Consider the following 24966-nt stretch of genomic DNA (forward strand, 5'->3'; position numbering starts at 1 on the left):
ACAGCTGGAGTGTCAAGGTTAGCTATCACTGCTCTAGGGGATTTTCAGCTCAAGATTGCTCATTTTGGTCACCTTGAGCAATTTTGAGCTGAAAGTCGCCTAGTGTGTATGCCCCAGCGATGGATGGCTAGCGATGATGCGCAATCCTGCATCATTGCTGACGTTGTGGGCCCGTCGGCTGGTTTTACCAGCACATCTAGGGTTGATGGGTCATTTTTCAGCCATCATCACTGTGTGTGTACGGCCCCCAGGCTGAAAGATGAGCCACTTTCAGCCAGGCTGACCACCCCACTCCCTCCCCCTGCTACACACAGAGGAGCATACTCTGCCGGCTGACTGCCCCACTCCCCTGCCTGGCCACACAGAACTGGCTGACCGCCCCACTCCCCTGCCTGGCCACACAGCACTGGCTGACCGCCCCACTCCCTCCCCCTGCTACACACTGAGGAGCATACTTACTCTGCTGGCTAACTGCCCCACTACCCTGCTCGGCCACACAGCACTGGCTGACTGTCCCACTCCCTCCCCCTGCTACACACAGAGGAGCATACTCTGCCGGCTGACCGCCCCACTCCCCTGCCTGGCCACACAGCACTGGCTGACTGCCCCACTCCCTCCCCCTGCTACACACAGAGGAGCATACTCACTCTGCCGGCCGAACCCCCACTCCCCTGCCCAGCCACACAGCACTGGCTGACTGCCTCACTCCCTCCCCCTGCTACACTCAGAGAAGCATACTCACTCTTCCGGCTGACCGCTCCACTCCCCTGCCTGGCCACACAGCACTGGCTGACTGACCCACTCCCTCCCCCTGCTACACACTGAGGAGCATACTCACTCTGCCGGCCGAACGCCCCACTCCCCTGCCCGGCTACACAGCACTGGCTGACCGCCCCACTCACTCCCCCTGCTACACACTGAGGGGCATACTCACTCTGCCGGCCGAACGCCCCACTCCCCTGCCCGGCTACACAGCACTGGCTGACCTCCCCACTCCCTCCCCCTGCTACACACTGGGGAGCATACTCACTCTGCCGGCCGAACGCCCCACTCCCCTGCCCGGCCACACAGCACTGGCTGACTGCCGCACTCCCTCCCCCTGCTACACACTGAGGAGCATACTCACTCTGCTGGTTGACCACCCCACTCCCCTGCCCGGCCACAAAGCACTGGCTGACTGCCCCACTCCCTCCCTCTGCTACACACTGAGGAGCATACTCACTCTGCTGGCTGACCACCCCACTCCCCTGCCTGGCCACACAGCACTGGCTGACTGCCGCACTCCCCCGCCCTCTTCTTCTGCCCAGCCGACTGCCCTGCTCCCTCCCTCTGCTCCACATGGAGTATACTCACTCCGCCCAGCCACCAGCCCCGCTCCCCCACCCTGCCACACAGCATCAGCTGACCTCCCCCCTGCTCTCCCACCCTGCTCCACACCGCCCGTCTGACTGCCCCGCTTTATTTATAAGCCAATAATATATACATTGCTGGCACAGGCCAGCAGTGTATATATTACTGGCACCACTGCCCACCAATGTATATTTTGTTATGGTGGAAACGTATACATTGCCGGCGCATGCCAGCAATGTATACGTTAACACTGCCACCACTGGCCACCAATGGTTATTAATAATAGGCGGCAACATATACATTGCTGGCGCCACTACCCATAATGTATATTTTTACAGTAACAATGTATACATTGCTGGCGCCACTACCCATAATGTATATTTTTTACAGTAACAATGTATACATTGCTGGCGCCACTACCCATAATGTATATTTTTTACAGTGGCAATGTATATATCGCTGGCGGAGGGGAATGGATTTCTCCCTACGTGTAGGGCTGCAAATGAAATCATAGCAGTGCACATGGTTGGGATTTCAGCCGAGTGCAGCGATTACCTGAACGCTGGGCTCCGAATATACGCAGCCCATCAATCAGTCCTGAATCGGGATTCAAACCACGCCCATTATGTAAATAGCCTTATAATGAATGATTTCAGCAAAGTCTTCCGCCTCCTGAAATCTCTTGCTCTTTGGAAAAATAGCTCTCAAGACACATACACACTGGGCGACTTTAGGCCCATACACACTGGGCGACTTTAGGCCCATACACACTGGGCGACTTTAGGTCCAAACACACTGGGCGACTTTAGGCCCATACACACTGTGCGACTTTAGGCCCATACCGACTGGGCGACTTTAGGTCCAAACACACTGGGCGACTTTAGGCCCATACGCACTGGGCGACTTTAGGTCCATACGCACTGGACGACTTTAGGTCCATACCCACTGGGCGACTTTAGGCCCATACACACTGGGAGACTTTAGGCCCATACACACTGGGCGACTTTAGGTCCATATACACTGGGCGACTTTAGGCCCATACGGACTGGGCAACTTTAGGCCCATACGCACTGGGCGACTTTAGGCCCATACGCACTGGGCGACTTTAGGCCCATACGCACTGGGAGACTTTAGGCCCATACGCACTGGGCGACTTTAGGTCCATACGGACTGGGCGACTTTAGGCCCATACGCACTGGGCGACTTTAGGCCCATACGCACTGGGCGACTTTAGGCCCATACGCACTGGGAGACTTTAGGCCCATACCCACTGGGAGACTTTAGGCCCATACCCACTGGGCGACTTTAGGCCCATACACACTGGGTGACTTTAGGTCCATACACACTGGGCGACTTTAGGCCCATACACACTGGGTGACTTTAGGTCCATACACACTGGGCGACTTTAGGCCCATACGCACTGGGTGACTTTAGGTCCATACACACTGGGCGACTTTAGGCCCATACACACTGGGTGACTTTAGGTCCATACACACTGGGCGACTTTAGGCCCATACGCACTGGGTGACTTTAGGTCCATACACACTGGGCGACTTTAGGCCCATACACACTGGGCGACTTTAGGTCCATACGCACTGGGCGACTTTAGGTCCATACGCACTGGGCGACTTTAGGTCCATACACACTGGGCGACTTTAGGCCCATACACGCTGGGCGACTTTAGGCCCATACACACTGGGCGACTTTAGGTCCATACACACTGGGCGACTTTGAGCCGAAAGCCGCTCAGTTTACTAATTTGAGCTGCTTTCAGCTCGAAAGCACCCAGTGTGTACGGGGCAGCGGTGACCGGAGAGCGGTGATGCGGTGATGCATGTTCCTGCATCATTGCTGGCCCAGCCGCTCATCTGTTGGTATTACCAGCAGATGAGCTACGGGGTTGAAGGCTTTCCATAAAGTCCTGCTATGGAAAGTCACCCACCCCTGGGAAAATCGCTAACACTGCTATAGATACTGCCTATAATAATGGACTCAGTTAAGATCTTGCCACTGAGCATGTATTCCGCTTGCCGGGGGTTAAATAGCGTTCTGCAATCAGCGTTACACATACTCTACTGATCAATTTATTTAGCATTCACTGATAGGGCTCTTGGAAACCAGCGGAAGAATGCATTCTGCACAAATCTGTCATGTCTTAATGACTTTGTTTTATGACGGCTGTTAAACATTCGCTATTAATCCTAGGCTGGCACAGCGTTTTATCTCAGCTGGGTTCCGACAGGGAAGCCGGCTCCGGGCCGCCACGGCTGACCGTTCCCACTCACAGTACTGGTGGTTTTGATTATAATATCAGTCCCCGTACAGAATCTGACTGCGTTTACATCATCACATCCATCTGTTATGTCATAATGAGCCTAAGACGTGGACACAATGACAGCGTTCTTGCAAACAGGCTTTGGGCCTGATTCACAGATGATCGCAAAATCTTTCTAAAAATGGGCAAAACTATGCTGCACTGCAGGCGGAGCAGATGTAACATGTGCAGAGAGAGTTAGATTTGGGGAGTTGTGCAACGACCGGCGGGTATGCGCATCGGCATCGATATCGTTTATACACACGGAACGATTTGAGCGATTGGCGAATGGCCGCCCCCATACAGCAGACAGTTTCAGAGAACTGTGTGCTATATGGGGGCGGCCATTTTCTGGTGGTCCTCAGCAGAAGAACGGAGCCATCGGGACCAGCGCTATAGGTAAGTCTGCGGGGGATTGAGGGGGGTTTAACTATAGCACCGCAGCCCCCGGCGCTCCCACATGCACAGCGCCCCCCCGCGGTGGCGGGGGCTGCGGTGCTATAGTTACGCCGCTGTCCTTGTGTACGCAACTTTACACTGAAATTTAGATTTCAGTTTGAACACACCTCACCCAAATCTAACTCTCTCTGCACAGGTTACATCTGCCCCATCTGCAGTGCAGCATCGTTTTGCCCATTTGAGAAAGATTTTGTCTTTGCTATCAATTCTGAATCAGGCCCTATGTTTTTTTTCTACTGTGCATGTTGTGGTCATAGGGATTAGTTCAGCATGCATTACCCCGTAGTGAGTTAATGTGGGAGGTAACCAGGGTTGATCAGAGTTCCAATTGTGCATTCGATAGTGCAAACGATGCTGCATCTTTTACGCAAGTGGCAGATCTGTATACAAGGCTGTGGCATAAGCACACATTCTCAGATCCATTGCGTACACACACACAGCACAACGGGATCTGCGTTCAAAGCGGAATCAGAAACATCGGGGGGAAATTTACTATGATGGAATGGCTACGAATACATACCTCCCAACTTTTGACCTTAACAAATCGCCGCGCGAGCGCCCGAAAAGGGGGCGGGGCGCATGCAAATGAGGGTGCGGCTTATGCTAATTAGCCGCACCCTCATTTTCATACGAGAATAGACGCTGTGCGCATGCGCACAGCGTCTATTCTACTAGATTGGGGGGTCTCCCAACTGCCACCCTCCGCAGCGGGACAATGCCTGCCGCGGGTGGGACAGCGGGACAGGACCCGAAAATCGGGACTGTCCCTCTAAAATCGTGACAGTTGGGAGGTATGCGAATAGGTGTATTCGTAGCCCATCGATGCTATATACGCCCGTAAACTCGTATGCTTTTACGAAAGGTAAATTCGTTCATATTTTGTTTTACAAATGAATACACCATCGAAAGAATACGAATGGATGTCACCATTCATTTGAATGGCGAATGCAAATTTACTATCAGGCCGTATGCTATATATGCCCGGTAATTGTCCCGAAAATACCCCTGGAAAATACTCCTCATTTTCCAAGTATATTGGCCTGGACTGGAGCCTGCACGGATCAGTCAGATCTGTGACGGCTTCTCTGCGTTAAAAATAGAAAAAAAAAGAGAAATAATTTAAAAAAATTCCCGCCCAACAATTACAAGCCCCAGGTTCATTGAGCATGGTCCTGGTTACAGAAATACAGGGGGAGGGGGGAAAATTGGGGTCCCCTTGTATTTCTATAATCAGCACCAGGCTCATGGTGCCAAAATATGGAGGACAAAAGGGGTCCCCTGTATTTTGTACAGCAGCGGGCCCAACCTGCCAGCAGGCTAATGCCACAGCTGGGGGAGACTTTTTATACAAGCTCCCCCGGCCAAAGAATTGGTCAGCCAGGGGCAGGACCCCGGGGGAGTAGGGACCCCCCCAATAAAGGGGTCGCCCCTTCCAGGGCACCTTTGGCTGAAGTCCTTGGCTGTCCCTAGTGCCCCTGGTCTGTGGGCACCGGGCTGATCCATAAACTGTAAAAGTAAGACTAATAAACTTTTGGGTTATGCTGTGGAACTACAAGTCCCAGCAAGCCTCCCCCACATGTAGGGACTTGGCAAACATGCGGGGCATTAAAGGTCCCACTGGGTCTTCTAGTTCTACAACATAACCAATAGCCAAATAAAACACACATGCACCGTGAAAAAGAAAACTTTAATACACACACACTACAATCACCCATACATACTCACCTAGGGTCCACCGGAGGCCAGTCCTCTTCTCCAGTAGTAATCCATTAGGGTACCTGTTAAAGGAAATTATACTCACATGTCCTCCGGCGAAGATCGCGTCCTCTTCATTCCATGTAGAAACTCCAGGGGTGATTCTGGTGGACTTGGTAAGCTGTGAAACTAGCAGCTTCCCGAGTCCTTGTAACGCCGCCCCGGTGAATGGCCTCTCCCGCAGTCGTATCCCCTCACAACCATGCGAGGGGATGGGACACGAAGATACATCCCCCCCCCGCATGTGCCCACCCGCCCCTGGCACACCGCGTCACGTCCGCACTCCCATGTGACCGCTCAGGTCGAACCCGTCCCGCCCGCTGCACACCCCCGGGCCGCACCGTTCCGTGCAAAAGGCTCGGAGTCTAATCAAGTCGCCAAGCCCGTTCGCCATGGGACCCTGCACGTGCGCATAAACCAATATGCGCATGCGCAGTAAAGAAAAATCTCCCCCTTGCTAACGCGCAGGGGACTGAAGAAACCCGAATCAAGGCCTTTATACTGCCTCGCCGAATCTGCTCAATACCATGCAAGGGGATGTGTTCGCTAGCAGGAAAAATGATTCGATGGTTGAATAAAAGTTAGTCTCAACTGACTTTTATTAACGAGCGTAAGGCCGAAGATGGGGTGTATTGACGCCAGCTGCAGACCCCCCCACCATCGGAACGGGGCTGAATTCACCCCGTTTTGATTGGTGTTGAATCAACCCCCTAAGTCTGGTGAAGTGACGTAAAATGCCGGCGTAGACGTAGACTACGCCCCTTTTTCGGGCAAGCTCCCTGAATCTTTGGCCCTCCAGCTGTTGTCGAACTACACATTCCAGCATGCCTTGCAACAGTTTTAGCATAGCCAAATAGATAAACTGTAGCAGGGCATGCTGGGATGTGTAGTTCAACAACAGCCGGGGTGCCAAATCCCTGCTCTATGTATTCTGTCGTCAGTAGAGAGCTCAGAATAATATTTTCTATTACCGTTTACAATTTCACTTTCTGAATCCTGTTTGAGTTACTAAATGGTGATTTATTGGCTGTTAACCACTGGTACTTGAACATTAAACATTGGATTTCTACCATTTATTTGTCTTAGTAATCGTTGCTTTGGACCCACAAATGTCTTTTAAAGTCCCACTGGTTTGTAAGCTTCAGACGGGATTTATACTTGGGATCTGCTGTAGGTCTCATTTATACAATGGGCTTTTCTTATAGTTAAATGTTTATTTGTAAAACGTATTAAATGGCTATATAAGACCTGCGGTGTGTGTGATAGGCAGACGCGGCTGCACTGGCCACTGGTGGACGTCCCCATCTCTATCCTTACATGTAACCTCACCATCAGAACTCACCATCTCCCTTTCCGTGATCCTTGCATGTGTCTGGTTATGAATGTCTCAGTGATTCAGCGCGGTGACTCCTTGGTGTCGAAAGGTTCTGTGCGAAAGATTTTGCCCTGGAAAATGACATAGCGCAACATCGGAGAAAGGTAAACACGACGGCATATAAATCTGTCATCATCGGCTCTGTGAAATACGGCATTGTACAGACAGCATCTGAGAGCGGAATCGTGCTGAATGTGGAAGTCAGATAGGCTGATGTAAGTGACAGAGGGATACGTATGTATCACACATAAACATGTCGTTCAGCTGAGAGATCTGACCCAACTGCTGGCACATCTGCCCAGTGAGAGGCTTAGCCACGTCTGTGGTGCACCTGGGCACCGTTACACCACGTACATATGAGGGGCGTCACTGATGTCTGGGCTTGTGCTGCTTCTGCTGCTTTTACAGAAACCATAAATAGAGTTTTAGATTGTTCCTGCGCTTTTCAGCCATGTCTTTATATCATAGATGTTATTTTCGACTCCGCCTCCCCATCAACTACACCAAGTCAGAAATCATGGCGAGGGTTTTGCAAAGATCCGTCTCCTTGTGGTTTTGCACTTGTAATCTACTGGATTCTTTAGATTCCGCCGGGCGTGCAACTAAGAAGTTTCTTTGCAAGGACAGTGATTTGCTGTAATTTTATTTATTTATTTACAGTTTCTTATATAGCACAGCATATATTCACTGTGATTTGCTGCTGCAGCTGCTGATGACTCTCATTATCTCCACCCCCTGCCTGACAGGAGAGACAGAAGCACGTGATCACACAGGGTCTTCTTATTTGTGCTGGTGTGCACTCATCCATAGCATACTTCCGCTGCTATAGAGTGACTCAATGTGTGCACACACTGGATGGTAATCATTTTTCTGATTCCGATGGCTCCTTCCCCCCCTGCTGTTGCGCCCAGCATTGGCACTTTTTGATGCTTCTGATCTCGCTGGACATATTGTACATGGTGTACCCAGCTTTAGGGTAAGAATTTTTATTGGTAATCTTCCTTTAGTTAAATTAAACATATTTGTTTAATTAGAGTAACTAGTATCCATACTAATTAGGCTAATGCTATACTGGTATGGAAAACAACACATCCAATAAATATAGATTGTGCCTACGTTGAACACAGTCCAGTAGTAATTAATTTATTCACAATAAAATAACATTTAATACACATAAACATAATTATATGCTTAGGGATGATGTCACGCAAGGTCAAATTGCATTTTGAATTATTGCACAGGCATCACATTAATTGTGTAATGTGAAAAGAAATATCACAGCGTATATATATATATATATATATATATATTTGCAAACAAGAAACCCCATATGACAGACATCGATGGCGTGGCGTCATCCCAGTGGCGTGTGGTGGGGTGAGGCACAGCCTTTCCTGTCATACTAACATATACACCGGTGTTTGGAGTTTATAAAGTGTCAAAAATACAAAGAATATATTTAAAAAATCTTATTTTATTCTAATAATTTTTATAGCCAAAACTCTGAAGTAAAAAGTCTATGGCAGGTGAGGCAGTGCCTCACCTGGCTACCTTTTCTGCACATCTCTTATCAAAACTCATCGAATCTCCAGCAGTATATACTGCTGCACATGTGTATAATGCTTGCATGTACCCCATGGCACATATATTGTGTTCATATCTGGCTCTGGTTCTTGCCAGGGACTCCTCAGCCATTTACCTCACCGCACATCCCTGTTATACATACTAGGAAAACCTCCCAAAATACTGTACATATATTGTTACTAATGGTTATATAGAAATATCTTGCAACAACTAGCATTTAAGCATGGACACGCCCATATGTGGAGCTAGACACACCCCTTAGGCAGAGTGTGACACACCCCAACGATGCCACCGCTGGTGCCCATCCTAGTGGGTAGTGCTTGGGCATTACAAGGTTAGAGTAAAAATGTCACCGCTGGTGCCCATCCTTGCGGGCAGTTCTGTGAGCATTACAAGGTCAGAGTGACAATGTCACTGCTGGTGCCCATCCTTCTGGGCAGTGCTGTGGGCACTACAAGGTCAGAGTGACAATGTCACCACTGCACCCCATTCTAAGGGGCAGTGCTGTGGGCATTACAGGGTCAGAATGAAAATGTCACCGCTGGCGTCCCATCCTAGCAGGCAGTGCTGTGGGCAATACAAGGTCAGAGTGACAATGTCACCACTGGTGCCACAACCTAGCGGGCAATGCTGCGGACATTACAGGGTCAGAGTACTGGTGCCCATCCTATTGGGCAGTGCTGTGGGCATTACAACCCGGGATCATTCTTCATTCCACATTGAAATGTATCCTCTAAACGATGCACCAATAATTATCACTGTAATAAGCTGTAAAATGTGGGTTCTGTTTAATTGGCAAGACTGCTTGTATTGTGCTAATTATGTAAGTGTAGCTTAATAGCCATTATCAGCTATAAGTACGTATTTGGCTGAGCAGGATAATTAATGGATTTAACACGTTAGTGATTTCGATCTGTAAGGTTATCTTCTCCTGAATGTCTTATGCAGTCATGGTATTTGGTTATGGGTTATCTATCGTCTTATCTCTCAGTGCTGGGATATTATTATCATCGTTTATATAAATGGCGCCACAAGGGTTATGCAGCGCCTATCAATACATAAACAAATAAACAAAAGAAGTACACAACAACTTACAGAACAGTGCATACCTCTCAACTTTCAGGTACAGGGAAGAGGATGCATGGCCAAAATTGGGGGCGTGGCTTGCTGAGGGGGCATGGTCTATAAATGTGCCATTCCGAGAGGCCACGCCCTCATTTTGACGCTGTGGGGCATGGCCCAGGCCCCAGAGGCTCTGTGAGCCTCTATCCATGCCCCCAGCCCCTCTGGCTACGGGAATAGACGCTGTGTGCATGCGTCTATTTAGCGCTTCTCAGTAAGTGACAGGGGGGACTTCCAACTGCCCCCCACGCCGCGGGACGTGGGAATGTCCCCGAAAGCCAAGACGTTCCCACGGAAAGTGGGACAGTTGGGAGGTATGCAGTGTAGGACACAGGTTTTCAAAGTCAGTCCTCAGGACCCCACACAGTGCATGTATTGCAGGTCTCCTCACCACAGAATCTAGTGAAATAATTAGCGCCACCTGTGGATCTTTTAAAATGTGTCAGTGAGTAATGAGTGCACCTGCCGGGTGACCTGCAAAACGTGAACTGTGCAGGGTCCTGAGGACCAACTTTGAGAACCTCTGGTGTGGGACAATTTCATGGTATATAACAGGCATTCACAACCTCGGTACTCAACAGGCCAGGTTTTTGTGCTATCCAGGCCTCAGTTATTTTGATGTAGCATCTGTGCTGAAGCCTGGATATCATTAACACCAGTGTTCCCTGAACCCCCAGGTTGGGAATGCCTGGTAAAAAGCATTACTACATCAGGGGACAAACACTGAGGGCTAGGTGCCGTTGTAGGGAGTATGGAGTACAAGAAAGTATAACAGAGGGAAAAGCACATGAGGGGAGAGGGCCCTGCTCGTGATATTAGTATCATGGGCCAATCAGAAATTGGGGGCGTGGCTTCAGGTGTGCCAGGGGCGGAGATATGCTCTCTGTCCCTGTACCTTTGGGAGAATAAAAAAAATAACTATTTGGTTATGCTGTGCCATCGATGGAGGTGAACCACCTGTTTCTCCCCCAAACTAATCGACCATAAGCCATCAACGATTATGATTTATCGATGGCCATCCCTAGATCCGACGTACCGATAGTGACAGATTGCGTACCCCTACTCTGAATGGTATTTTACCAGAGGCAGGTACTGCATTGTCCCCCCCAGTGTTCATGCTCCAGAGCCTGTTAAAGCTGCAGCATGTAAGCCAAACCCTGCCTTGCTGGCGTTCGTTCATTTTTTGATGCCGTTTAAATGTCGCTTCCAATAGCTTTTTACATTGCAGCGGGATTCTTAATTACTCTTAAACGTTTGTTTTTATGGTTGGTAATTCCATTCAATTTTAAATCATGCGATTTCACAGCTGTGTTTCCACAGTGCACTCAGGAATTTCTACTCCAAAAAAGAAGGGTTTAATATCGCCTAATACCTTCCTTCAGCTGAGACTTGTCATCTGATTTATGTCATCTGCGCTCATGTCAGGCAGGGGACAATTATCAACAATTAAAGTTAGATACAATGGAGGGTGCTAAATGCTTCAGAACTCCCAGGCTCATCTTTGTCCTGCATTTGGCAGCATGGCCCTCGCTAGTGATGTCTATTCCGACGGAGGATGACGCTGGTGATGCCTGCTGACATGAATCGTCGGCGGCATCTTCACGTTGATTTTGCGTGCATGTTCGATCAAGGATGACGCGCGAGAGAACACTTTGTTAGTGACATAGCGGGAACACACTAGCCGATGTGCCTGGTATGCAGGTCCGATACATCGGATCAGACGACGCACCGCTTATTGTGCACCTAGCTGTACATAGTAGGTAAGGCTGAAAAAAGACCTGCGTCCATCTAGTTCAACCTGGTATAGATATCCATTGCTGATTTGGTTGGTTCTGGTATTTTACAGACAAATTATATTTCTTATTTGTACCCATGGATGTTTTTCTCCAGTAAATGTTTGTCCAACTTTGCCTTGAACGCATTTAATGAGCCAGCCATTACCACCTCTCTGGGAAGAGAGTTCCAGAGTTTGACTGTTCTGACCGTAAAGAAATTCTTTCTACTAGCTGAATGAAATCTTTTTTCTTCTAATCTATACTCGTGCCCTCGCGTCCTAGATTCCTTTCTAGTAGAAAAGAGGGTGCGTGACAGTTCCTTATATTGGCCCTTGATATACTTGTACATGTTGAGCATGTCCCCCCTTAAATGTCTCTTTTCCAATGTAAATAGTCCCAAATTGCTTAATCTCTCCCCTTAGCTTAAATTCTCCATTCCCCTAATAAGCTTTGTTGCTCGCCTTTGGACTTTTTCTAATTCTATGATGTCCTTTTTATAGTGTGGGGCCCAGAACTGTACTCCGTACTCTAGGTGAGGTCGCACCAATGCTTTATATAGTGGCATAATTACCCTTGAGTCCCTAGTTTCCATTCCCCTCTTAATACATGCCAGAATTTTGTTGGCCTTTTTTGTAGCTACATTACAATGGGCACTACATCCCAGTTTGCTGTCTATTTGGACTCCTAGATCCTTTTCAAGTATGGAATTACCCAGTTCCTCTCCGCTAAGGTTGTAACTTGCACACTGGTTGTGTCTCCCAAGGTGCATAACCTTACATTTATCTACATTGAACCTCATCTTCCATTTTTTTTTGCCCTCTGTAGACTGGAATGAAAACTAAAAGGATAATTCAATAAATGTTTTACTTCCTATCCCCTAATAATCATTTTCTAGATTCTTTTTACACTTTTGCTGCCTTTTGGTTAAAACAAATCATATATTTTAATTCTAACCTATCTATTTGTGAGCTAGAGAAGTCAACTTACTTGAGACAGGTGAGGTTTTAAAAGTAGCAGTCCGCGGTTTCAGTTCGTCCACCCTTTGCTATCCCATTCTACAGATACCTGCCAGAATGGCCGCTTTCATATCGCTGATGCATATTGCTAACGAGTCTGACTGCTAGTGCGCGTGCTTAAACTGGGGCTCACTCGTGCGCACAAAGAATTTGCCGACCCGGTGGAAGAAGCTGGATATGGGCTGAGGGAGTGGGGGGCCGTGAATCAGCTCCATCTGATGCCGATAGTTCCCACTGTCGGGACTGAAATCTGCATCTACTGTTGTAGATATATAGGGATAATGAGTAGTAGACATTTCAGTCCTTGTACATTTATACAGATGTTCTACAGGAGAGGTCTTTTTAGGGTATTTGTCAACATTCCGGTGGTCAGGATGCCGGTGTTCAATATACTGATGGCATCCCAGTTACTGACTGGAGTCCGGTGCTGGAATCCCAACATCTATTACCGGCGTCAGAATCCTGACTGCCGGATGCCGAAGGGTGAGTATGTAGGCAGCGCTAGTGTGCTGCCGGGGAACAACTAGGGTTGGACTAGGAGGTAGCATGGCCTGGGTACTGGATTCATACCTCCCAACAGTCCCGATTACAGCGGGACAGTCCCGATTATCAGGGCCTGTCCCGCTGTCCCTCCCGCGGCCGGCAGTGTCCCGCGGTGAGGGGGGGCTGTTGGGAGTCCCCCCTGTAGGCTGCTAAGCAGCGGGGAATAAACGCTGTGCGCAAGCGCACAGCGTCTATTCCCGTAGCCAGGGGGCTGGGGGCATGGCTAGAAGCTCACAGAGCCTCTGGGTCATGCCCCCATAGCGGCAAAATGGGGGCGTGGCCTCACGGGAGAGCCGTGAGTATAGGCCACGCCCCGAATGAGGCCACGCCCCCAAATTTTTCGGAGCGCCTCAGGCGCGCAGGAGCTGCGTCCCGCTTCCGACTGGTCCAAAGTTGGGAGGTATGTGGATTTGATATGTGTACTGTATGTAGGGGAGGGGGGATGGAACAGGGCAAAATTACTACCTAGCCCAGGGTGTCAAAAATCCGAGTCCCAGCCCTTAGACCACCAGTATTGGAAATGAAAAGGAGTTAGGGGCCCATTTATTAAGCGTCGCATATACAATGCGATTTGGGTGGAATATAACCGCGCAGGATCGCATTGTAATATCTAATCCTATGGCGGCGATGTATTATCCTGCACACGCAGGGACAGGGCTCCAAAAGGAGACTGTCCCTCCGATGTGCTTAGGGGGTCTGTGCATGCGTGGTAAGCGCTGACACCCGGCTGACCACATTGCGCTGCCGGCAGTACGGTCTGTTGCCCATAGACCTGTAGCCCATATGGAATGGGAGTAGCCCAGGAACCCGTTGCGTTGCTGCTGGATGTTGACACATCAGACAGCTTCGCATCCCCCATAGAAAACTATGGGGGATGCGCCCGGCGGCAGTGCAGGAGGAATCCTGCTGCAGTCCCCCTACATACATTCAGGTGATATTAATATTTGCAGCTAGTCCCCCGAAAACAGATTTAGCTGCAAATATTAAATGTAGAGATGAGCGCCGGAGCCAAAGATTTGGATTTGGATTAGTCGCCGGGATTTGGATTTGGCTTTGACAAGCGGCGGTGAAAAGCTTCAGATTTGGATTTTTTTCAAAAATGGCCAAAAAACGCGCAAACTGCATAATTTTTGAGTTTCTTTGTCCCCAGAGTAATATTAACCTCAATAACATTAATTCCCAGCCCTTCCCAGATAATTTTGACCACTTTACAGCCCACAATGTTGTTTTCATTCAATTTAGGCCATGGTCTGCAGCAAGCTGGCTAGTTATTAACACACGGAACTTCTGACAGTATCAGTATGGTGTATTGAAATGCAGTACACACAGACAATAAAGAAGAGCAAATTTTTTTTTTATGCGCAGCTTGTATAACGCTGCGTGGACGCCAAACAATCACACACAGAACTTCTGACAGTATCAGTATGGTGTATTGGGGTGCAGTACACACAAACAATAAAGACAAAAATAGTTTTTTGTAATTTTTTTTTAATGCGCAGCCTGTATAATGCTGCGTGGATGTAGAACAATCACACACCCTCCTTCTGACAGTATATACTATGGGTGTACTGCACACAAACAAGAAGAGAAAAATTGATTTTGATTTTTTTTCTTTTTTTTTAATGCGCAGCTTGCATAACGCTGCATGGACGTAGAACAATCACACACGCAACTTGTGGTGTATACTTAACGTCACATTACCCTGTTAGTACTATTGGGGTGCAGTATAGAGCAAAAAAATAAAGAACAGCAACATTTATGGTACTTGTGTATTATCACGGCACCCACTACACCATTTGCGTAGAGGGCTATTCACGGTAGTGAAATCGCATTGCATCGCATGTCATATTGTATGGCATGCGATGAGATGCGATTTTCCTATATGTATTCACTGCTCTGTGTCAGTGAATCCATTAAAAAGATAGGGAGCGATAAAAAATCGCATTGCAACGCATCGCATGCCATTATTGTATGGCATGCGATGCGATGGTGTGCGATAAAAAATCACATCGCATGCCATTATGATCGGTTCTGATTTAACCTAGAATAATGTCATTTAATGTCCTATACCATTAAATGACATATGTCATTTATTTTGCCCCCCCCCACTATCCACGTCATCCCGAAGCGTGGCGAGCGGCGGTTGTACGCGTCTGACCGACCTTTGCATACCCCCACTATCCACGTCGGCGTGGAGCTGATTCTATACAGTGTGGCGAGTGCAGCGAGCCCGAAGCGCTTCGGGCTCAGTGGCTCACTGCGCTCGCCACACTATATAAAATCAACTCCACGCCAACGTGGATAGTGGGGGTATGAAAAGGTCGGTCAGCCGCGTACCACCGCCCCTCGCGGGGCTCGGCCGCGCTCAGATTTCCAGAAACCCAAAACAAAGCCAGAAACCCGCGAGCACGGCTCGCGTTACGTCGGACCGGCTATGTTCAGAGAGGTTCGGATTCCATGGAATCCGAACCGCTCAACTCTAATTAGATGATACATGGGCCTCTGTATCCCAATTCAAGGTTCCGGCGAAAGTCTTTGAATTGAGCTTCGTCATGGCATTGTGCGGGATAGGTGACAATGACAGTCCGTTCTGCTGTTGGTGTGGCTGGGATAGGGGCATATGCAATACTCTGCAGCCAAATACCGGTACTGATCGGTGTTCCCTCATCACTAGGGAAATTGTATTGGCGTTTCATAGCTGACGCAAGTGCTGTCAAAGACTTTGGGAACCTACCGTGTAATAATTGTGTGTGATTCCAGGAGGACCTCATTAATAAAATGTTACAGACGACCATGAGAGATCTCGCACCAATCAATCTCTGTGCACGTCACCAAGACGGGCGAGTTATCCGCGGTGATCCAGCAGTGCCAAGACTGTTTCGTAATCACCCGGGGTGAAGCCTACAATTACTGGCATGCGTGATATCTGCCACTCCCTGCCCTATAAATAACTTTGCCTCTGCCCATGATCTGTACGGGATCCACCTTTTCTCTGCCCACTCCCAGAGTTCTGCTTTCAGTGTGACGGATGGCACTCCGGAGAGTAGTAATGAGCGGTGATACATTCTGCTGCCTTCCTACCCAGCGCTGCCCTCCGCCTAGCTCTCAGCACAGCTGGCACGCTGCGTTACTGAGCCGTGTGCCTGCCCAGATAGCATGACATCATACTGAAATGATTGACTCAGTGCTGGCATGTTCTATGCGTTTAATATATCTTGGCCTCTTGTTGACGTGTGTTTGGCACAAAGTGGGACACGTAGAATGAGTGATGTGCACACTCGCAGGCCTCCCTTACAGGAAAACCTGAGATGATCACCAATGGGTGGGGAGTAACATGTCCTTATCATACCTCCAACTGTCCTGATTTTCACGGGACAATCATGAATTTTTGTGACTGTCCTGCGTCCCTACCTGGGCCAGCAGTGTCCAATGGCGCGGGCGCAGTTTACTGCATTTGCGCTTCAATGCAAAGGTGCTTTCATGCGGCTGTGCTGTACCTTACAGAACCAAATCAGGTCCTATGGTTTGCAATATAGAGGTTCCAACTGTCATTTTCTAGAATGTACTAGACCACAGGTTCTCAAACTCGGTCTTTGGGACCCCACGCACACAGTGCATGTTTTGCAGGTCTCCTCACAGAATCACGAGTGAAATAATTAGCGCCACCTGTGGATCTTTTAAAATGTGTCAGTGAGTAATGAGTGCACCTGCCGGGCGACCTGGAAAACGTGAACTGTGTGGGGTCCTGAGGACCGAGTTTGAGAACCACTGTACTAGACCACATGTTCTCAAACTCGGTCTTTGGGACCCCACGCAGTGCATGTTTTGCAGGTCTCCTCACAGAATCAAGTGAAATAATGAGCTCCACCTGTGGATCTTTTAAAATGTGTCAATGAGTAATGAATGCAGCTGTGCACCTGCTGGGTCACCTGGAAACCGTGAACTGTGTGGGGTCCTAAGGACTGAGCTTGAGACAATGCAGGGTTGATAAGCAGGAAGTGTGGTGCACACAGGCCGCTGGCGCTGGGTCTAGGGGCCCCCGCACTGCACACTTTGCTTTCATACATTACCAGGGAAGTCCAGGAACAGAGCATGTTCTCCCTGAAGGAGAGGGTCAGGTAGGCAAGTACTATAGTTACTTTAATCTCTGTCCAAGGGTACCCTGTAGGTGTCTCCGGAATGTAGGAAGGGTGACATGTTTGACACGCGGCATTACACCATGGGAAGCAGTTATGTTGCCGTATCTGTGGCGTGTCCCAGAAGCCGCGCTGGTACGGGAGTGTCTACGCCCGGTGAGATCTGTTACTTTGCGAGTCCTCCTTTATGGAGCCTGTAGACTTTTCGGGAGGTTTAAGGACCTGTAATGTGTTTGCTGTAAACCGAGAAGGTGAAAGGTTTTACGGAGTCTTATGTTCCAGATTAATGTCAGAGATGAAAACGGAGCTGCCCATAATGTAGCAGGTATACTTGGCAGGCTGATCCCATCATTCATCCCAAATATAACACATAACATAATATTAGATCAGGAGAAAAGCCCTTTATATGTACTATAAACATGGTCTCAGAAGAAGTCATTGTACCAGTGGGTTCCATTGCTTACTGTAATCCTGAGAGCTCCTCCCTCTTATGGGCCTTGGTACCTGTGGGCACGATACAATCTGTGTCCGTGAATGTGGCACATGTTCTTGTTATTGTTCGTGATGGATGGCGTCACCCAACCGATGCCGGTGCCAGGTTTTTGTGTCCCTAGGCAAAACCTCAGCCTACTACCCCCCACTTCTAACACCCATTGGGGCAGATGTATGAACTCTATGACTCTAGGTTGACAATCATAAGGTCAACCACTATGGAAAACGACGACATGGTTTAAAGGTTGACAGACAATAGGTCGAAAGGGTCAATAGGTCGACAGCCAAAAGGTCAACGTGGTCAAAGGTTGACATGGAAAAGGTTGACATGAAAAAGGATGACATGCCTTTTTTTTACTAAATTATGAGCCGACAGGAGGTATTTCATGCCCTACCGTCCATTAGGGCATGGAGGGAGAATTAAATGATGTGCCGAGCGCAGCGAGCCATGCGAGGGGACGCGGTACACTTAGACAGTGTCTATGTCGACCTATGTCAACACAGACACCCTAAAAATATTAAAACCCATGTTGACCGTTGGATGAGGGACAGAAATGCTGAAGTGATTTGGAACTGCACATCCCAGCATGCACTGCCAGTTTTGCATGATATGACTTTGGGAAGGCATGCTGGGATGTGTAGGTCCACAATGGTTGTAGGGCCAAACCTGGGGTTTTTGAACTCGGTCCTCAGGACCCCACACAGTGCACGTGTTCCAGGTCACCCGGCAGGTGCATTCATTACTCATTGATCCACAGGTGGGGCTAATTATTTCACATGTGATTCTGTGAGGAGACCTGGAAAACATGCACTATGTGGGGTCCTGAGGACCGAGTTTGGGAACCTGTGGGCTAAACTATATATGGTAAGAGGCAGATGTATGAGTTTGGGTTAGAGGCTTCTGTAACCTATTCTGACCTCAATAGGTTAGTTAGGTGCCGGACGCGATCCTGACCGTCGGGATCCCGACAGTCATTTACCCGACGTTGGGATCCCGACTGTCAAAACGCCGACAGCCCGACGGCCACCCGCTATTTTCCCTCGTCCACAACCCCCATAGAGGGAGAATAGAATGGGTGGTTCGCGTAGCGAGCCACCGAGCCCGCAAGGGGCTTTTTTGCGCTCGACATGCTGTCTGAGTCCAGGCAGTCGGGATCCCGACTGTCAAAACCCCATACTACACCCGTCACGTGCCGTATTCACCACGAACAAGTGCACAAACTGAATATGGGGAGGTGCTCATGGTGGCTGTAGACAGCACGTGGTTGGTTAGTAATAGTCATGTGATGCATTCTCTTCTGTCCAGTCCAGGAGATGTCAGATGTCCAAGCCAAAGTACATTTGTGAGTGCCACCATAATGGCAATAGGTGGGTACTAAAATCCTTAGGCCCAGGCTTAGTTGTGTATGACTGACTGTGGCTCTGTGTTTGTAGGTGAGGCAGACCCACTAATGGTTTATTATACAGTTCATATATCCATAATCCCACACTGAAGATCCTGGGGGACGCATAGCAAACCGAAATCTGCATGATAAGTCAACATGCAATTGTTTGACACAGTGAAAAGGTCAACATGGTAATTGCAAATGCCACCGGAAAAGGTTGACATGATTTTTTTTTATTCCGGATTGTCCATGGGAGGAAATGTAGCCCCACCCCTGCTCTGCAATGCCGGAAATACCGTCATTACAAGGCAGGGGGTGTGGCTACGAGGATGTGATCATGTTGGCCACGCCCCCACACTGGTCATCCACACCCACCCCACTCATGCCTCACTGAACTGGATGCCCCTGCTTAATCTACAAATTGACACCAAATAAAAAAACAATCACCATGTAGACCATTTCATGTGTTGACCATTTCTGCGTCAACCATATGATTAACACCCTAGCAAACCCATGGTATGTAAGTACATGTATGCGCTGCAAGTAGGGATTACAGCCTCTGCAGCCAATGACACAACGGGCAGTGCCCAGTGCTCGCCAAGTACACAGTAAGGGCACATTAGTAGATTGGTGCAGGCTAGACGCTGCCTATGAGATTAGGAATTCTTTCCCACTGCAATTTCTAGTACTATAATTCCTTACTAGTTACAAGCCCATCAAAATGCGAGTTGTGACAGTTGTTACTTTCACTTTGAGCTGTGACTGTTTTTTAGCTCACAAACTCTCCACCCCACTCTCAGTCCCTATCTGCTCCTACCTCCAATCTCTGTCTTCACAGCCCCCTCTCTCCATATCCAGAAACATTGAAACCGCTCAGTGTCCCTGCAAACATTGCTTTCACTTTCTGTTAAGGAGTCATTTGGTCCAATTCGTTGCCTTTAGTGGTAACTGGTGGTACTTCGCCTCATAGAGGTGAGGAGTAGTTAGCCTTTATATATACTAATTGCAATGCATAACGTCTCGTTCTTCCCTCTCGCTCTCCAGTTTGCTGTTCCACGCAGTGATGAATGGGGTCACCTTGCTCGCACTCTGGCAGAGATCCGTGCCAACCGAGGGGATGGAGAAGAGGAGGCTGTGGAATTGTCTACCTGACAGGCAGATGTACAGCACAGTATTTACTCCTAGCTGAATGTACCAGTATCTCCATATATTCCATGTGACATTACAAAGTGACTGTCTAGCTTCATCTGCAGCTTATTGTGTAGCAGTAACCAGCCTGGCCGGGGCTCCCTGGCCTCTCTTCGTGCAAACGCTCTCTACGCCCATCTCTGGCCTACGTCCGTCCCCGATCTACACACAACTCTGCCTCACAGTGTATTTATTACTACATCAGCGATAACACCACACTTATTACTTGATAAAATGAGAGATCAAATAAATCCAGAGAGGATTGTTCCGTGCGACATCTGCCCGGTCAGAATAAGGATTTTATGCACTTACAAAGCAAAGCCTTTCAGACTCTCTATCATTTAAATAGAAGATGGCGGCTCCCGCTGGTAGACCAACCAAACATGGCGGCAAGACCATCAAACAGGAAGTGATAGAATTAAAGGATGCCGAAAGTTCTGTATGAAAGTGCTCCAGAATTGTTTGATAGGAAGATGTGACCGCCAGGAAATCTTTTATATATATATATATATATATACACATCAGACTTGACTCCATTCTAAAATGTCAGATTATTGAACAAATATAGACCCAAGTTTGGTTAGTTTTTGCTATTAGTTTCCCAATCTCTGTAATTACAACCCAGTGTTTCGGGATATCCATACTTTAGTCCAGAGGTTTTAAATCAAATTTATTGGGGACCTAATTAAGTCACCTGTGTCCAAGCATGGATATGTTTAAAGCCTGGACTGTAATGGCAGAATTGAGAAACTTTGGATTAGTGTATTGAAGACTAACATTACCAACTTTGTGTTCAAAGACTATTGCTCCAGAAATGTACTACTTCATTTATCAGTAGTTCTGAATGATTATTGTCCAATCTATGGCCAGCATAACGGTGTATAAAGAGTGTTAATAATAAGAGAGGGGGTAGGGTGGAGAAAGTAACCCATATATGTGTGATAGAGAGGTGCTAGAGAACGGCGGGTGAAATAAAGTTAGCTCTGTACATGTTATTTTAAGAGAGTACAGCGGGGGCGTAGCCACCAGAATGGAAAAACCCTGCCTCTTCTGGTCACTGTCAGCTCTGCAGTGAGGTGATTGGCCGGTTTATGCATACAGCCTACTAAAGCCCTCCCACAAGGAGTTTAGATTTATTACTGTAGATAACAGTGGATAGCCTGATGCACGGATTGGCTTATGTATATCTTCTGTCTGTGCTTGCTGGCTCTGTAGCTTTTGTGTGCCCTGGTATTTTGTTTTGCCGCACCTGTAGTGCTTCTGAATCAAAGCAGGTGGAGAACTGGTGCAGGTATTATAAATCAATACACGGGATATGACTCACTGGCCCGTACCAATTTAGGAAAACCACATTCGTACAGAGACGTCAGGTGACTTTTAGGTTTCTAAAACTCTAATCTATAGGAACATCAATACATCATATTTCTTGCAGTCTGCTTCAGGGGACCTGTGTAATTGAAATAAATGATTCTTTACCATGACTATAACGAGAGCAACCTTATCTGTGAACGGCTGCAAAGACGGCCTAATGCCCCAAGATGTAATTACAATAGGCCGTTTGTATGAGAACTGGGAAGTGGAATGGAATCGGCTTTTAAATAACCATTACACGCGAGCATTTCAGCAATATTTCTTTAAACGTTTATTCGTAGTTGATTTCATGGAAGGTTATATTAACAGATTGTGGTCCAAGAATGACACCGGAGAGACCCATAAAATATAATAAAATAAAAAAATACCTTGCAGATCTGACGTTTCCTTCTTAGGGTAATATACGATGCCTGAACGGATTGCAGGCCAACACACAAAAGCACAGTTCATATACCACGTCGGAGGGAGACAGGAAACGTCAGACTTCAGCTTGTACAAAGGAAAGACTTAAAACGGCCCAAACTGATTTTGTGTGTCACCAAGATTAATGCCCAAGATTAATGCCGCGCTGGATGGCGGCTCCGCAACTTGATTCATCGGCCAACTACAGGACAGTTTTCACTTATTATTTATGGCTTCAGATTTACTTCATTGGCAAAACAGGTTTTGGAACAAAAATATGAAGTTCATGTTGCTCGAATGTTCTAAAAAAAACAAAAACAGAAAAACATTTCATACACACAAAAAAAAAAAAAAAACGGGTTATAATGGTTAAACTCTGGTCGCCCTCTGTATAAAAGGTGACCCGGGTTTAACCCTGACAGGGTCAGACCCGGAATCGCAATCAAACTGCAGGGTCGGTTGACCCGGGTTATTAGGCTTGGTGCTTTCACACCGCACCTTGACCCGGGTTGACTGGGTAGCAACCAGTCAATTACCCCGTGTTTTAGAGGCGATGTGAAAGGGGTATAATATAGGCACCTGTAGCCATGTATGGATATACTTCAAAACTGCATCATTAGGGTGCCTTGAGAACAGCGTTTGGGAACTTCTGTTATAAACTATAACACTGCATGCAAAATGAGAAGTTAGCAATCACGCATTTCACACCCAGGCTGTTATATGTATTACTCACTGGTTAGGAGAGTGTGTATATTACCACCTATCACGCATTTCACACCCAGGCTGTTATATGTATTACTCACTGGTTAGGAGAGTGTGTATATTACCACCTCCCATGCATTTCACACCCAGGCTGTTATATGTATTACTCACTGGTTAGGAGAGTGTGTATATTACCACCTATCACGCATTTCACACCCAGGCTGTTATATGTATTACTCACTGGTTAGGAGAGTATGTATATTACCACCTATCACGCATTTCACACCCAGGCTGTTATATGTATTACTCACTGGTTAGGAGAGTGTGTATATTACCACCTCCCATGCATTTCACACCCAGGCTGTTATATGTATTACTCACTGGTTAGGAGAGTGTGTATATTACCACCTATCACGCATTTCACACCCAGGCTGTTATATGTATTACTCACTGGTTAGGAGAGTATGTATATTACCACCTATCACGCATTTCACACCCAGGCTGTTATATGTATTACTCACTGGTTAGGAGAGTATGTATATTACCACCTATCACGCATTTCACACCCAGGCTGTTTTATGTATTACCAGTTAGGGGAGAGTATATTTTGTCAGAACCCACTCATTTCACACCCAGGCTGTTATATGTATTACTCACTGGTTAGGAGAGTGTGTATATTACCACCTATCACGCATTTCACACCCAGGCTGTTTTATGTATTACTCACCAGTTAGGGGAGAGTATATTTTGTCAGAACCCACTCATTTCACACCCAGGCTGTAATGTGTGTTACTCACTGGTTAGGAGAGTGTATATTGTCAGCACCCACACATTTTGACACCTAGACTGTTATATGTATTACTCACTGGTTAGGAGAGTGTGTATAATGCGACTATCCAAGCATTTCACACCCAGTCTGTTATATGTATTACTTGCTGGTTTGGAGAGTGTATAGATTACCACTACCCACGCATTTCACACCCAGGCTGTTATATGTATTACTCGCTTGGTTAGGAGAGTGTATATCGTCAGCACCCACACATTTTGACACCCAGACTGTTATATGTATTACTCACTGGTTAGGAGAGTGTGTATAATGTGACTATCCACGCATTTCACACCCAGGCTATTCTATGTATTACTCGCTGGTTAGGAGAGTGAGCCTATTGTCACAGTCACACATTTCACACCACATAATTATATGCATTACTGGTTAGGAGAGTGTGTATATTACCACCAGCCATGCATTTCACACCCAGTCTATTCTATGTATTACTCACTGGTTAGGAGAGTATATATATAACCACCACCCATGCATTTCACACCCAGGCTATGCTATGTATTACTCACTGGTTAGGAGAGTGTATATATAACCACCACCCATGCATTTCACACCCAGGCTATGCTATGTATTACTCACTGGTTAGGAGAGTGTATATATAACCACCACCCATGCATTTCACACCCAGGCTATGCTATGTATTACTCACTGGTTAGGAGAGTGTGTATATTGTCACCACCCATGCATTTCACACCCAGGCTATTCTATGTGCTACTCACTGGTTAGGAGAGTGTATATATTACCACCACCCATGCATTTCACACCCAGGCTGTTATGTATTACTCACTGGTTAGGAGAGTGTGTATATTACCACCTCCCATGCATTTCACACCCAGTCTGTTATATGTATTACTCACTGGTTAGGAGAGTGTGTATATTGTCATCACCCACGCATTTCACACCCAGGCTGTTATGTATTACTCACTGGTTAGGAGAGTGTGTATATTACCACCTCCCATGCATTTCACACCCAGTCTGTTATATGTATTACTCACTGGTTAGGAGAGTGTGTATATTGTCACCATCCACGCATTTCACACCCAGGCTATTCTATGTATTACTCACTGGTTAGGAGAGTGTGTGTGTATTTATACAGGTAGGTGAACTTTACAGCGTATTCTCTGGATAGTGATTTCTATGCTTTAAATTTAGGAAT

At 47.5% G+C, this 24966-nt stretch overlaps 1 protein-coding gene across 5 annotated transcripts in view; it reads left to right on the top strand.

Annotated features, from left to right (window-relative positions):
* Positions 1 to 22242, top strand: part of DYNC1I1 (dynein cytoplasmic 1 intermediate chain 1) — a 261497-nt gene extending 239255 nt beyond the window's left edge. For all 5 annotated transcript variants that reach the window (XM_083189469.1, XM_083189465.1, XM_083189466.1 and 2 more), the window contains one exon: positions 20351 to 22242. In XM_083189469.1, the coding sequence (XP_083045595.1) occupies positions 20351 to 20458 (108 nt within the window). In that variant the 3' untranslated portion in view covers positions 20459 to 22242. The remainder of the gene's footprint in view (positions 1 to 20350) is intronic.
* The last annotated feature ends 2724 nt before the right edge of the window (positions 22243 to 24966 follow it).

Source organism: Crinia signifera, chromosome 5, assembly GCF_055691185.1.
Source record: "Crinia signifera chromosome 5, ASM5569118v1, whole genome shotgun sequence".
NCBI classification, from domain to species: domain Eukaryota; kingdom Metazoa; phylum Chordata; class Amphibia; order Anura; family Myobatrachidae; genus Crinia; species Crinia signifera.